This window comes from Nicotiana tabacum, chromosome 3 (genome assembly GCF_000715075.1).
Source record: "Nicotiana tabacum cultivar K326 chromosome 3, ASM71507v2, whole genome shotgun sequence".
Classification (NCBI taxonomy): domain Eukaryota; kingdom Viridiplantae; phylum Streptophyta; class Magnoliopsida; order Solanales; family Solanaceae; genus Nicotiana; species Nicotiana tabacum.
In genome coordinates, this window is record NC_134082.1 from 184,839,101 (window position 1) to 184,855,004 (window position 15,904).

Below are 15,904 nucleotides of genomic sequence, written 5' to 3' on the forward strand. Positions count from 1 at the left end.
ATTCTGGCAGTGAAGAGACGCAGATCTGTTTTGTTTTTGAGGGAGAAGATGAAGGAAATAAAAAAGAAAAAAGAAAAAATCTGTTTTTTGGGTCTTCACGTGCCTATATCGGGTGAAATTCACTTTATGTGCCAACTCAGCAAGAAATGCTCAATTGGAATAAGTTTCGGGTAGTATAAGTGCTCAATAGGAACTCTCTTAAGTTCAAGTGTCTAAATGAAAGATCGTGCCAACTTTAAGTGTCTACGTATGTATTTCGCCTATTTTTATTCCAATTCAAGTGGCTCTTACTTGTTCAAAATAGTACACCTTTCTTCTGGTTTTATTAGTTCCACTCAAAAGCCAAACCAACCACCCCACACTTTAACTTTTACATAAATCATCACAATTCAAGTGCTCATGAGAGGTTAGAAGATTCAAATAAATGGTTAATTCAAACAAATGGGTAAGGCTTGTAATGTGGTTGCCAAAGAAACAAGATTACAAGCTCAAAGGAGTTAACTACGATACATAACAATTAGGTGGATAAAATATACATATCTGGCTCAACAAAGAAATGCCTAAATCACTTCCAAGACTGAACAAAACTACTATTTCGCTTTGCAAACACACAAGGCAAGTTCTAGGCATCAAATGCAATGCACAGAATATAATAAATCCTTACACACACATGACACATAACTCACTCAGGATTGGTTTCATCAAGACACTCTAGTCAAAGCAGTTAAGCAAAGTTAAGATCATAAAATTTAAGGTACTTATACAAGAGTCGAAAACTGAGCCTAAGCGTCACAACCAAAATACTAACTATTCTCAAGGCATAACAAAGTCAAGAGATATTGCTTCAATTCAAAACACAACGCAATGGCTCCTACTCCCAAAAAAAACTAACTACACCCGATTCAAACAAAACCCTTGGAAAAGAACCGCGACACAAAGAAAAACCAAGGGGGAATTGTCACACTACCTAACAAAAGAAAATCTTTTTATTTTATTTTTTTAGACTTAAATCCCTCAAGAAATTGTCTAATAGATCCATCGTCGGGAAAAGTCCAATCTTTAAAAAAATATTATTTAATTAAAGTAACAAAACTAAAGTAGCATGAAAAGTCACTCAGATAATCTCCTCACCCCACACTTAAAATTGTGCATTGTCCTCAATGCACAACATAACCATAAGAAGGTAAGAGAAACTCTCTGGTAGGCCAAATGCCGAAGCGCTAGCAGTTCATAGGGTACTCAGACTTCTCCCAAGCTTGGTCCTTCGTGTGGGTACCTCGCACTTAGTTTCAACCATCTGCTTCGCTGTTACATCCTTCCAAGCTTTGCTTTCCATGATCCTAGAAAATTAAAAATCGGCACTACAAAACTAATACAATAAAAAAATTATCAAAAAAAAATAAAACAAAGCAGTAAAGTTGGGTTGCCTCCCAACAAGCGCTTGATTTAACGTCGCGGCACGACACAAATCATTTATTGCCTCCACTTTGAACTTATGAATTGGACCCCAAGTTTTGCTTCAAGCTTATGATTATGCTCTTGGGGCGGTACAAATTCTTGCGAGCCAAAAATTAGATAGAGTCTTATGCACTTTTTGGCTCTCAACCGAGGAGTGTCGCCTTGCCTAGATGGCCTTGAGAATTTCAAAATATAAGGCCCATCTACCTCTTCCTTGGACTCCTTTTTATGCTCGTAAAGATCCATTCCCATTTCATCGTCCGAACATAATGTAGAGAAGTGTTTGGAATGAGGTCCAACACGCTCCAATACATGAACTTCAAGATTTTCGACCTCCTCAACACCCAAAACACTAGAGTCAACTAAATTTGTATCTTCAACGTCCCTGGTTGACTCTAGTATTACTTCTTCAACATCGGCATCCTCAAATTCTAGATGGTTAGAGTTTTGGGGTTCTACTTTGGACCCCTCCATTGGAACCTCAATTTCCGTCTCTAATGCAAACTGCTCCTGGATACTATCCATAATATTGACATATTGAGCATTAAAAGCTTCAACTAGTTGACTCACTTGAGCCTCTAAGTTGTTCATAGTTTCATCTTGTCTTTCTATCTGTAGTTGTATTTTAATTTGTTGTTCTATAAGGCACTTTAACATATCTTCGATCTTTTTTAGGTCAGCTTCCTTAGGTTCTTTGTTCCTGTTATCCTCACAGGAAAACGTAGAATCATCATAATAAGGGGTTGGGGGAAGATAAGAAATATAAGCACAACCATGAAAGTGACTATCTTGACAACCACACATATCACACACATTCCACACATAAGATTGAGTTGGTGCACATAACTCGCTCTCGAAAATATTTTGATAATTTTGCCAAGGGTGATTTTCATCACAATATGCATAAGGAGGATTAAAAGTAGAATTAACAACATCAAAACTTTCATAATTCCATGATGCCATATTTTTTTTTAAAATAAACAAGTAAAACAAATAAGAAAGAAAAAAAAATACAAAAAATAAAAATAAAAGTTCAAACTTGAAACCTAGCAATATGTACACCTACAGCTACACCGTTAATTCTTCGGCAACGGCGCCAAAATTTGATCACGCCCAACTATTACTTATAAAAAGGACTAAGCGGTCGTTGCAAATATAATCCGATTTACAAGTCCGGAGTCGAATCTCAGAGAGAACTAAGACCTAGCTACACCTGTTCACTATCACCAAGAAGACAAGCTTGAACAGTTCATAACTTATATATATTAAGATTCTTGTGTTTAACTAATTAACTAACAAATTAAAATAGTAAATTAACAACTACAGATACTATGGGTTAGGGACAAGATTAAGGAAGTCTAGAGTTATGATTTCCCCAGTTGTCGGAATCCTTCCCGCTATGTCTTCTATTATTTTGCCTAAGTATTCTCTACCGATCATAAGCGCTTTGCGTGTTGTAATTCTCTCCCGAGTAATTACGACAATTTACTAGATATACTCTCCCGAGTTACACTAGCTGGCTATAATTATAGCTCACTTAGATCGCACCCAAGGTTTTGTTATCCCTAATCTCACCTTTAAACCCTTGGTTATTGATTTCTCACATACGTCGGGAGTGATGTTGTTCAACAAATACCTAAATATGCACTCTCTCCCGAGTAATACATACTAAATAGGCACAGCTAATTGAGGGCCCTTCAATCAACCACAAGAATAATATAGTTGAACAAATAGAGAAAATACTACGGCTCAATTATATAAAAACATAACAAGAATTTATCCTACAAAAGATTCCATCAAAACCCTAGATAACAAATTAGTTATTCATAATAGTGTGTAAAACTACAATACTAAAAGTCATAACCAACAATGAAAAATAGGAAAAGGAAGGAAAAACTCGTAGAAGAATTCCTCGCCTTGCTCCAATTGTGTCTCTGCCTCCTTAGATCGAATATGTGTCAAAAGTATGTCCCACCCCTTAAAAATACCGTTTTTCCATGTATATATACCAAGTAGGGTCGGGTCCAAACAATTATACCTTCTCCTACGCGAAAAAGGACAATATTTCACGTTTGGACTGCCGCGGCCACGGCCCGACCGCGCTACAAACGCGGTATATGGCAGGTATACTGCCTCAGCCCGCCTCAGGTCCGTGGTTGCGGTTTTGATCGGATTTTTCACCCTCTTCCGTTTGGAATTTGGAAAAACGTAAAACATGAAAGTTGTTTGCGTTAGGTTTCCATCCATATAATGTGGAGACCAAATGGAATTGTGAGCATAAAGTTATGTACATTTTACGAGACAGTGCACAATATGCCTACTCGATTCTTCGTTTTGCTGCTCTGTCATCCGTTGATCCCCGAATACGATCCCGGCTTAATTCCTTGGGCTTTTACTCAGACTTGAAAGCTCAAAATCATTTGAATTCATTCCATAACATCTTTATAGCTCGGAATCACTCCTACAAGGCATAAAACACACCGTTAGTGCAAAACACTAGCGATTAAAGCGCAAACTCAACTAAAGTGTAGTAAATTTGAGTGTATAAGCGACTAAAATACGTAATTATAGCCTATCATCACACCCCAAACTTAAACCTTTGATTGTGGTCGAGCAATCAAATTACACTTTTTTATAGACACGACATTTTTAAACAATTCTCCTAACTCATCACACCAAGAGTATTTAAAATAGACCAAGCACAAAATCGTAACATCTTCACCTCAAGATTTGGCTCACAAGTACCACGCATTATTCACAACTCACTCACTTACTCTAACATAGAGGTCACTGATATTACCTTTCCTTCATGAATCAAGTGCCCTCACACAACAAAAGAGAGTAGTTCCATACAATAAAATTTAAGCACACTTAGGAACTCAAGATAGAAAGAATTCACTCACTCTCAGAAATAACAATATGTCACAAAAGATGCACCATTAGCTTGCCTGTAGTGTACTACTCCACTAATCGAGCTCATTCAATCTAGGGTCAATTAGGATTTTATTTGGTTGTAATGTAGGCTACGGGACGGATAGGATACATTTAGATATAATAGTGACTACACCTCCCTAAACACTTTAATACATATACTTTAACATTCAAACCCCATATTTATGTCAAACCAAAACTCCACCTTCACATCAATGTATATTACCTCATTCTTCTTTAAGCACAATTACAGTAAGAGTCGCCACTTATTAAAGAATACTTTTTTTTTCATAGCAATACAACTATATTTTTTTTCCAATTCAAGTGGCTCTTACTTGTTCAAAACAATGCACATTTCTCTTGATTTCATTAGTTCCACTCAAAAGCCAAACCAACCACCCCATACTTTAACTTTTACATAAATCATCACAATTCAAGTGCTCATGAGAGGTTATAAGGTTCAAATAAATGGTTAATTCAAACAAATGGGTAAGGCTTGTAATGTGGTTGCCAAAGAAACAAGATTACAAGCTCAAAGGGGTTAACTACGATACATAACAATTAGGTGGTTAAAATATACATATCTGGCTCAACAAAGAAACGCCTATATCACTTCCAAGACTGAACAAAACTACTATTTCGCTTTGCAAACACACAGGGCAAGTTCTAGGCATCAAATGCAATGCACAAAATATAATAAATCCTTACACACACATGGCACATAACTCACTCAGGATTGGTTTCATCAAGACACTCTAGTCAAAGCAGTTAAGCAAAGTTAAGATCATAAAATTTAAGGTACTTATACAAGAGTCGAAAACTGAGCCTAAGCGTCACAACCAAAGTACTCACTATTCTCAAGGCATAACAAAGTAAAGAGATATTGATTCAATTCAAAACACAACACAATGGCTCCTACTCCCCAAAAAGAAACTAACTACACCCGGTTCAAACAAAACCCTTGGAAAAGAACCGCGATACAAAGAAAAACCAAGGGGGAATTGCTACACTACCTAACAAAAGAAAATCTTTTTATTTTATTTTTTTTAGACTTAAATCCCTCAAGAAATTGTCTAATAGATCCATCGTCGGGAAAAGTCCAATCTTTAAAAAAATATTATTTAATTAAAGTAACACAGCTAAAGTAGCATGAAAAGTCACTCAGACAATCTCCTCACCCCACACTTAAAATTGTGCATTGTCCTCAATGCACAACATAACCATAAAAAGGTAAGAGAAACTCCCTGATAGGCCAAAGGCCGAAGCACTAGCAGTTCATGGGGCACTCAGACTTCTCCCAAGCTTGGTCCTTCGTGTGGGTACCTCGCACTTAGTTTCAACCATCTGCTTCGCTGTTACATCCTTCCAAGCTTTGCTTTCCATGATCCTAGAAAATTTCAAATTGGCACTACAAAAATAATACAATAAAAAAATTATCAAAAAAAATAAAACAAAGCAGTAAAGTTGGGTTGCCTCCCAACAAGCGCTTGATTTAACGTCGCGGCACGACACAAATCATTTATTGCCTCCAATTTGAACTTATGAGTTGGACCCCAAGTTTTGCTTCAAGCTTATGATTATGCTCTTGGGGCGGTACAAATTCTTGCGAGCCAAAAATTAGATAGAGTCTTATGCACTTTTTGGCTCTCAACCGAGGAGTGTCGCCTTGCCTAGATGGCCTTGAGAATTTCAAAATATAAGGCCCATCTACCTCTTCCTTGGACTCCTTTTTATGCTCGTAAAGATCCATTCCCATTTCATCGTCCGAACATAATGTAGAGAAGTGTTTGGAATGAGGTCCAACACGCTCCAATACATGAACTTCAAGATTTTCGACCTCCTCAACACCCAAAACACTAGAGTCAACTAAATTTGTATCTTCAACGTCCCTGGTTGACTCTAGTATTACTTCTTCAACATCGGCATCCTCAAATTCTAGATGGTTAGAGTTTTGGGGTTCTACTTTGGACCCCTCCATTGGAACCTCAATTTCCGTCTCTAATGCAAACTGCTCCTGGATATTATCCATAATATTGACATATTGAGCATTAAAAGCTTCAAATAGTTGACTCACTTGAGCCTCTAAGTTGTTAATAGTTTCATCTTGCCTTTCTATCTGCAGTTGTATTTTACTTTGTTGTTCTATAAGGCACTTTAACATATCTTCGATCTTCTTTAGGTCAGCTTCCTTAGGTTCTTTGTTCCTGTTATCCTCACAGGAAAACGTAGAATCATCATAATAAGGGGTTGGGGGTAGATAAGAAATATAAGCACAACCATGAAAGTGACCATCTTGACCACCACACATATTACACACATTCCACATATAAGATTGAGTTGGTTCACATAACTCGCTCTCAGAAATATTTTGATAAGTTTGCCAAGGGTGATTTTCATCACAATATGCATAAGGAGGATTAAAAGTAGAATTACCAACATCAAAACTTTCATAATTCCATGATGCCATATTTTTTTTAAAATAAACAAGTAAAACAAAAAAAAAGAAAAAAAATTAAATACAAAAAATAAAAATAAAAGTTCAAACTTGAAACCTAGCAATATGTACACCTACAGCTACACCGTTAATTCTCCGGCAACGACGCCAAAATTTGATCACGCCCAACTATGCCTTATAAAAAGGACTAAGCGGTCGTTGCAATTATAACCCGGTTTACAAGTCCGGAGTCGAATCCCACAGAGAACTAAGGCCTAGCTACAATTGTTCACTATCACCAAGAAGACAAGCTTGAACAATTCCTAACTTATAGATATTAAGATTCTTGTGTTTAACTAATTAACTAACAAATTAAAATAGTAAATTAACAACTACAGATACTAAGGGTTAGGGACAAGATTAAGGAAGTCTAGAGTTATGATTTTCCCAGTTGTCGGAATTCTTCTCGCTATGTATTCTATAATTTCGCCTAAGTATTCTCTACCGATCATGAGCGCTCTGCATGTTGTAATTCTCTCCCGAGTAATTATGACAATTTACTAGACATAATCTCCCGAGTTACGCTAGCTGGCTATAATTACAACTCACTTAGATCGCACCAAGGTTTTGTTATCCCTAATCTCACCTTTAAACCCTTGGTTATTGATTTCTCACATACGTCGGGAGTGATGCTGTTCAACAATTACCTAAATATGCACTCTCTCCCGAGTAATACATACTAAATAGGCACAACTAATTGAGGGTCCTTCAATCAACCACAAGAATAATATAGTTGAACGAATAGAGAAAATACTACGGCTCAATTATATAAAAACATAACAAGAATTTATCCTACAAAAGATTCCATCAAAACCCTAGATTACAAATTAGTTATTCATAATAGTGTGTAAAACTACAATACTAAAAGTCATAACCAACAATGAAAAATAGGAAAAGGAAGGAAAAACTCGTAGAAGAATTTCCCACCTTGCACCTATTGTGTCTCTGTCTCCTTAGGTAGAATATGTGTCAAAAGTATGTCCAACCCCTTAAAAATACCGTTTTTCCATGTATATATACCAAGTAGGGTGGGGCCCAAACAATTATACTTTCTCCTACGCGAAAAAGGACAATATTTCACGTCTAGACTATCGCGGCCACGGCCCGACCGCGGTACAAACGCGGTATATGGCAGGTATACTGCCTCAACCCGCCTCAGGTCCGCGGTTGCAGTTTCGACCGCATTTTTCACCCTGTTCCGTTTGGAATTTGGAAAAACGTAAAACATTAAAGTTGTAGCCCTTTGCATTAACTTTCCAACCATATATTGTGGAGACCAAATGGAATTCTGAGCATAAAGTTATGTACATTTTACTAGACAGTGCGCAATATGCTTACTCGATTCTTCGTTTTGTTACTCTATCATCCGTTGATCCCCGAATACGATCCCGGCTTAATTCTTTGGGTTTTTACTCAGACTTCAAAGCTCCAAATCACTTGAATTCATTCCATAACATCTATATAACTCGGAATCACTCCTACAAGGCATAAAACACACCGTTAGTGCAAAACACTAGCGATTAAAACGCAAACTCAATTAAAGTGCAGTAAATTTGAGTGTATAAGCGACTAAAATACGTAATTATAACATATCTCACAAGGGCGCCACAGAGAGCGGATGATAAAGAATTTCGAATCGTAATCTTACTGATTTAGATGTTCGTTCACAGTTCTTCAAATAATTAGAAACAATTCTTACTCTAATGGCCAAGAATTGTAGTATTTTAAAAGAAAAAATAGGGGAAAAATTAAAACTTATACGTTTTTTTGCCGACCAATAAATTGTGTTAAAAACCCTAAAAGAACGTAATAAATTGTTTTAATCCATATGTTGTACACTATGTAGAATTTCAGAATCCACCAGAAATCAGAAATGGTGGAATCAAACCTGTAGAGGGAGGAGGGCGGTGACACCGTTATCGGCGGAGGAAATGAAAAACATAGATCCTGACGAAGACGATTACCAGTCCGATTATTCTACGTAGATATAGAGATAAAATTCCCTTTCTCGAAGAATTGATGAAATAGCTATTCTTCTTCTTTAGCTTTACAATATCAAATTCAACTGCTTGAATATTCTTGAACTTAGCCGCTTAATAGGACAAGAAGAATAAACTTAAATACATGTCATCCAATCGCTTAAACTAAAAATAATCGAACGATGTATAATCATATGCTACTCCTTATGTCCCAATTTATGTGATACTTCTTTCTTTTTAATCTGTCCCAAAAAAATGATACTTTTCTATATTTAGTAACAATCCAACGTTAAACTTTCTTTTTTACTTGTAGTGAAATAATTTATAGTCATACTAATTTTATGATTTATTTTAGACCACAAGTTTCAAAAGTCTCCCTTTATTTCTTAAATACGTGCCCAGTCAAATACCACCTTCATATAAATTGGAATGGAGGAAATATAGGTGTAACCATAAATAATTAATATGAAATCTATGTATACCGGTTAAAAAAATAAATATTAAATCCGACGAACTATTTCTATAAAGATCCCATAGGATAAACACATATTGGTAGAAATGACACTAGGTAGCCACTTTAAGGGATTACCATTTAGGAATTAGCCAGTGCATTCTGAATTTCAGTTTTTTAATTCAAATTTTCAAGAAAAAAATATACTTAGTTGTCCTGAAGTTAAGAATTTTAATTTAAAATATCAAGACAAAATAAGTATTGACTAATCTTTAAATAACATCCCGAAAATGACTATCTATACACTTCCCCTACTAATTGCTAGCAAAAATGGACTACCAGCCCGGCCCAACAAGGTTTTTGTGATATGGATCAGGTAATTGGACTTCCTTGTTTGGACCAGTTGATAAGTCCACACTTCAAAAATTGGGACGGTTGATCTGACGGCGTTCCCCAAAAAAATTGGGAACACCTAATTCGATTAGGCAAAGCAAAAATGCAAAGGGTTTTGAAGGCTCGCCAGCTCGTTAGGGTTTTGAGAAACTCGTCATCTCCTATTCTGCTCAACTCAGTGTCACGAATTCAATCTCATTGTACCTTTGAAGCTACTGAATCATGCCTCAATTTTTCTTCGCGGCGTGGTTACTTTACCTCTGGTACTTATTCATTTTCGATTTGAGTAAGAGGATGTTTTTTTTAATCTGGATTTTACTAGGTCAAAAATTGCGAAAATTTGATTTATAGAAATTATGATTGCTATTTGAAGATTTTTTAATTAATTTGATTTTGAACTTCGACAAGGCTATACTGGAATGCTAGTAAAGTTGCTGTGTTTTTTCCAGCTAAATGACAGTTTTGATATATCGGTATCCTAAGATAGCTATTCTGAATAAACAGGTACTGCAATTTGTGGAAGTTATATGCAAACAAAACACAATATTCGGAGAAATGTATGTCAATGTGAAAAATGCTCTATGATGCTCAAGGCATCATTTTCTACAGAAGCAGGGACAGTTGAAAGTAGTGTGGCAACAGGTGATAGTTTGTTTTCTCGTATGGTTTTGATCTTTATATTTATTTCTGAAGCGTAGTTTTATAGCAGAGTCTGTGAAGGAATTGTATGATAAGATGCTGAAATCTGTCGTGGAACAAAGATCTGCTCCGCCAAATGCTTGGTTGTGGTCCCTAATACAAAGTTGTGCGAACCGTGAAGATGTTAATCTTTTACACGACATTTTGCAGAGACTTCGGATATTTGTTAGTCTCGTTATCTCGTTGAATTAATAGGAGGTCCTTGTTAATTTGCTCGTCTAATGGTAAGTAGCATGTGGTGTATGTTTGAGTGCAGAGACTTTCAAATCTCCGTATCCATGAGAACTTCAATTGTGCCCTCTGCCAGGACATTACAAAGGCTTGTGTACATGTTGGCGCCATTGACTTGGGTAAGTTTCTGAGTTCTCTTTGCTATTCCTCAGTATTTAACCTTAGTTACTTGTTCCCATCATTTGTAGTGCAAACTTGTTAGTATCAATAAGGAAGCTAGAATTTTAGACTGAAAGCGGAAGTGCATCTCATCACGTTGCTTTGACTCCGTACACTTGTTCATCCAAGCTAAGTAAAATTATTTTTTGTAAATTCTAGTTAAAATCTCCATTGTTCTCCTGAGTGAAAAATCTCAAGTAGGAATATACTTGAAACATTTGAGGTTTTAAAGAAAATTTTGTGGTTGCAAACTTTTAGAAGGGAAAGATTGACCATCTTAGGATTGGGATTCCTGCTGGGAATGACACACAGGATATGCTTCTGGCTTTTCTGATGTGTAAGTTAAAACTTTCTAAAAGACGAATAACTTGACTTGGGTAAATTTCGGAGTTCTCTTTGCTATTCTTCAGTATTTAAGCTTAGTTGCTTGTTCCCATCATTTGTAGTGCAAACTTGTTAGTATCAATAAGGAAGCTAAACTTTTAGACTGAAAGCGGAAGTGCATCTCATCACGTTGCTTTGACTCTGTACACTTGTTCACCCAAGCTAAGTAAAATTAATTTTTGTAAAAATTCTAGTTAAAATCTCCATTATTCTTCTGAGGGAAAAATCCTAAGTAGGAATATACTTGAAATATTTGAGTTTTTAAGAAATTTTTGTGGTTACAAACTTTTAAGAGGGAAAGATTGACAATCTTAGGATTGGAATTCTTGCTGGGATGACACGCCGGATATGCTTTTGGTCTTCGTTATGGATTTTCTAATGTGTAAGTTAAAGCTTTCTAAAAGACGGATAACTTGAGTAGTCAATAAATGAGGTGAAAGAAAAATTGCAAATATCATATGCAATTGATTTCTTTCAGTGGTATCTGAATGGATTGTTAAACTGAATCTTCAAGTATTTCTGCTTACTAAGAGCTTGTTGAGAATGTTAAAGCTTCACCTTGTATACAGGTAAGAAGGTGTTGTGGAAGCATAATGTGTACGGATTGACTCCTAATATTGGATCTGCTCACCATTTACTGGTAATTTGGAGTTATACTTTGGCTTCATGATGTATGATATGTGTGTGATGACTAAGCCATGTAAAACTTTGGTGTTGTATGACTGCAGTTGTTTGCGAAACAGCATAATGATGTTAAACTGTTGGTAGAAATTATGAAACTGGTGAAGAAGAACGATTTGAACCTGCAGCCTGGAACTGCAGAAATTGTCTTCAGGTACCGATCCAGTATAAACTGTTACCCAATATCTCTTCCCTCTTTGCTTTTTATTTTTTATTTTCTGTTGTCTAACTAAATCTCTGGCGATCCTATTGTTCTTTACCAGCATGACACTTCTATATTTCTGTAATATGAGGATCATAATATCCATGAAATCGTCAGTGTTCATTTCTTTTACTGACAATAGACATAATTAATCATGCTTTGAGCACTCTTTCTGGGAAGTAGGAACCTTTAGGACGAATAGGGATTTTCTACTACTTTGGATAAGAAGATTGATAACTATTTGAGTTGGTGGGCTTTTCAAGCTTGCTTTCTCCATTCCAATGGTCTATTTGTTGAACTTTGTTGTGACTTTCATAGTTTTATACACATTAATACCTTTATTTTGAGGTCAAGCCCAATTTCGAGAATTGCACATTACGTTGCATTCTTTTCTAGCTGGATTGCACCCATTGTCACATCATGTCGCGATAAAGACAATGACCTGCTCTAGTTCAATAAAAATTATGAGAACACAATTGAGTAGTAATATGCTTTTTGAGATCAAGTTGTGTAGTCCTTCCTTAATTTTTGGATACTTCAGACTAGGGCCCTAGCTTACATCCTAGAGGTTTGTGCCGATAGGATGATAGATACTGTACTTATTTTGAAGAGGTATGTACGCAAAGTGCCACTTAGCTATGCTAGTGTTAACATAATAATATGTATCTTAATGCAAGTAACAGCAATTATCTATATTATTGTTATGTCTTGGCTGAACTATAATCTGTTGCTTCCTTATACACTTCATTCTTTCTAAAAAGATCTTTTTACTTGTTGGATTGATTTATTGCAGCATTTGCTCCCAAACTGATAACTGGGACTTGATGTGTAAGTATGGTAAAAGGTTTGTCAAAGCAGGAGTGAAGCTACGAAAGACTTCCTTGGACACTTGGATGGAGTTTGCCTCAAAAATAGGTACTTGCTCTTCCTTTTCTCCTATTTAAAACTTCAAAATATTTAGAAATTTATATCAGAATCCTCTCATTTTATGCACGAGTACGGTGGCGGTTGGTGGTTAGTTTTTAAAAGTGCAGCAAGTAATAGGGTGAATATCTTAGCGGCTTCAGTTATGGGGTTATAGTTTCCTGATGAACACTAAAGCTTACTGCTGTGGCTTTGACACTCTGCTGTTACTGCATATTTGCTCTGAAGGAGACGTGGATGCTTTGTGGAAAATTGAGAAGATACGATCAGAATCCATGAAGGAACATACTCTTGCAAGTGGACTTTCATGTGCTAAGGTAATTCATTTTCTTAGTTTTGATTTATTTTACATTTCCTTTACCTCCCTCTCTTTCTTGTTTCAGCACAGAAATGAATGACCTAAAAGGGGATCCCAATTTGTATCATATATCCAATTGGAGAAGTGTCCAAAAAAATGTTTGATTTCTCGATAGTAGACTTGTTGACACATCTTTTGGTGCTTTCTTGCATTTAACACCACTGTAACTTACCTGTCGAAAGAATGTGCATTTGGATTGCTCTGAATAGTAACACCTCCTCTTTCCCATCAGATTATATTCAACTGAAGTAGGCAGCCATAGCTATGTGACGAGTCTTATTGATATAAGGGCAAGCTATCAAGTTCAACACATGGTTGATATATAGTGCTAGGCAAGTATTTTCCCACAGAGCCCCAGTAGCTTTTGACAGCCTTAGAGTAGTCTGGATAATGGTAAAATGCAGCATCATTGTTATGAAAGCTGATTTGGAAACTCCTTTAACTTTGGTTGTGAAATTGACTAGCTGATTGGTTTCTATTTCTTGATGATGATTATGAAACTCATGTCTCCTCATCTTTCTAGTTGCTTACAAGTTGCAAGTGCACCTACTATTTAACATCATCTTTCGGCAAATGTATATCCAAGCACTGAAGAGCGGCAGATGTGGTCTCACAATTCTTTTTTTGTCGATATTAACAAATTTTGATTTCGTTTGTAGGCTTTCCTAATTGACCACAAACCTGGAGATGCTGCTGCCATCATTCAATCACTCAATCAGGTGCCTGCCAGTTTTTGCTTGTTTTGAAGTCTATTTTATTGTTCTATGGAGAGGGTGCCATCAAGCATGGCATAGCTTGTGCAATGGTAGGATATTAGGTTGGAACCGGAGCTTTGTGAATAGTCTGCTCTTAGACAACTACAATGGATGTGCTCAAAAGATTGTTCATCATATCGAATATTGGATAATGTGCGCTACTGACTTCAGCAATTTGATAAATTATTGAAAATTCATTATCATGTATACCCCCCTCCCCCCAATTTTTCTCCTTTCCTTTTGGGATAATTGATCATGTATCCCCATTGGAATAGGCTTTTTAATATCGGTGACCATCTCAATTATCGGCAGCATCAGATGTTGATTTCTTTTTTTTGTTCCTACTCAAATATTGATTTCTTGAATGTATAAATTGACCGACTGATGTCAGAGAGCAAATCATCCAATTCTATATGTTTTGTCAGATATTAAATTCTTTAAAGTTCATCCAATCTTCTTTACTGTTCTGGTCTTCCAAACGTTTGGGGGGGGGGGGGGGTTCTTGTGATCTGTGATTATAGACTGCTGTTTTTACAATGCTTGGTTCAATGAAGGGGAGGGAAAGGGAAGAAAGAGGGGTTTGAAGTTTTGAATGCTTTAGTTCTCCTTGTTGAAGGTTTATAGGTCCCAGATTTTGGTGCATTCCATCCAATTTAACGGTGCTTGAAAAACTAAGGAAGAAGGTTGACATGCATTTCCATCTTTGCTTATCCTCTTTTGTTTCTTAACTGAACAAGATAAATGAAATTACTTTATCCCTTCTGCTTGTCATTGTGATTAAGATTTTTGTGTAATAGTACTGAACAAATGACGTGGATTGTTATTTTTACCTATTATTCTCATGTTCTTGCACTTAACATATCCTGCAATATTTGGCCCTCATTGCATTTCATGCATATTTATTTTGAAACACTTAACCACACTTGAAAGTACTGATGTTCATTGCAGACAATACCCGATTCGAGAAGGCAAAATCTCATGATTGAACTTCAAAAGCTAGTCGCGGACTGGCCTTTGGAGGTGATAAAGCGTCAAAAGGATGAGAAGAGAAAGGTAAGCTGTTTATGCATTTTATTTTGAGCACATATAGGGCCACTGTATTTGTTGTGATGCTTATTCAATGTCGTCTTTGGTGTTACCTTTCCAAGGAGTTGGCTGTAACGCTACAACATGATATTCCTGCAATGCTCAGTGCATTGCCAAATATGGGCTTGAACTTGGATATAAATTTGGAAGATCTGACAAGAAAAGAAGGTGTCTTATCTTGAAATTTGGGTGAATAAAACATCGAACTTCATGTTGCCCCTTCACTGTGTATTTTGCATTACGGAGAAGCAGCCATCTCAGTTTACTACCTTCAGGAATATCTCCACATGTTTCAATCTTCGCAACTGTGATGCAACCATTAGTTGCTTGAAGGTAGTCTCAGAATACTCACCATTACTAGCTTGAGTGAGGATTCTTATGAATCCGACACATTGAATTACCCTTCTCATTAATTGACGTCCGTAATTTCTGCTGAATCATATATTGATGGGGTTTTCAGCTAGTTCAAAGTTCTTTTTCCCCATTTTAGGTGTTCTTTGATATAGATGGGGCTGACACTGCAGAAAGAGATGGTAGTGAAAATAAATAAGAAAATAAAGGTAATAAAGTCATGGCCTTAGCATCTTTTGGTGCATTCCTTCTTTTATTTCTTCATTGTAAATCAAAAGGGTAATTTTGAGACCAGTGTTGTGAAGAGCGTGAAGGGAGGAAAAGCGACAACCACCTTTTCGCTTAAAGCTAGCGAAGCGCTAGCTTTT

At 36.4% G+C, this 15,904-nt stretch overlaps 1 protein-coding gene across 2 annotated transcripts; it reads left to right on the top strand.

Annotated features, from left to right (window-relative positions):
- The first annotated feature begins 9,740 nt into the window (after positions 1–9,740).
- LOC107761369 (uncharacterized) lies at positions 9,741–15,780 on the top strand. 2 transcript variants are annotated; one of them, XM_016579596.2, is made up of 11 exons: positions 9,741–9,969; positions 10,211–10,348; positions 10,416–10,570; positions 10,662–10,755; positions 11,749–11,819; positions 11,908–12,014; positions 12,856–12,977; positions 13,215–13,303; positions 14,004–14,063; positions 15,048–15,152; positions 15,248–15,780. In XM_016579596.2, the coding sequence occupies exons 1-11, from the start codon at positions 9,810–9,812 to the stop codon at positions 15,365–15,367; spliced, it is 1,221 nt and encodes a 406-aa protein (XP_016435082.1). In that variant the 5' UTR covers positions 9,741–9,809; the 3' UTR covers positions 15,368–15,780. The 2 variants fall into 2 exon arrangements, 1 of the variants encoding a protein (XP_016435082.1); XR_012708063.1 differs by having other exon boundaries at positions 9,746–9,969; positions 14,004–14,562; positions 14,621–15,152; positions 15,248–15,753.
- Positions 15,781–15,904: the final 124 nt, after the last annotated feature.

What these genes read in the sequence shown, in the direction of transcription:
- LOC107761369 (XM_016579596.2), top strand. Translation starts at nt 9,810, where the DNA reads ATGCAAAGGGTTTTGAAGGCTCGCCAGCTCGTTAGGGTTTTGAGAAAC. An exon ending in GATCTGCTCACCATTTACTG is followed by an intron (nt 11,820 to 11,907) that starts GTAATTTGGAGT and finishes GTATGACTGCAG; the next exon opens with TTGTTTGCGAAACAGCATAA. An exon ending in GGAGTTTGCCTCAAAAATAG is followed by an intron (nt 12,978 to 13,214) that starts GTACTTGCTCTT and finishes TTTGCTCTGAAG; the next exon opens with GAGACGTGGATGCTTTGTGG.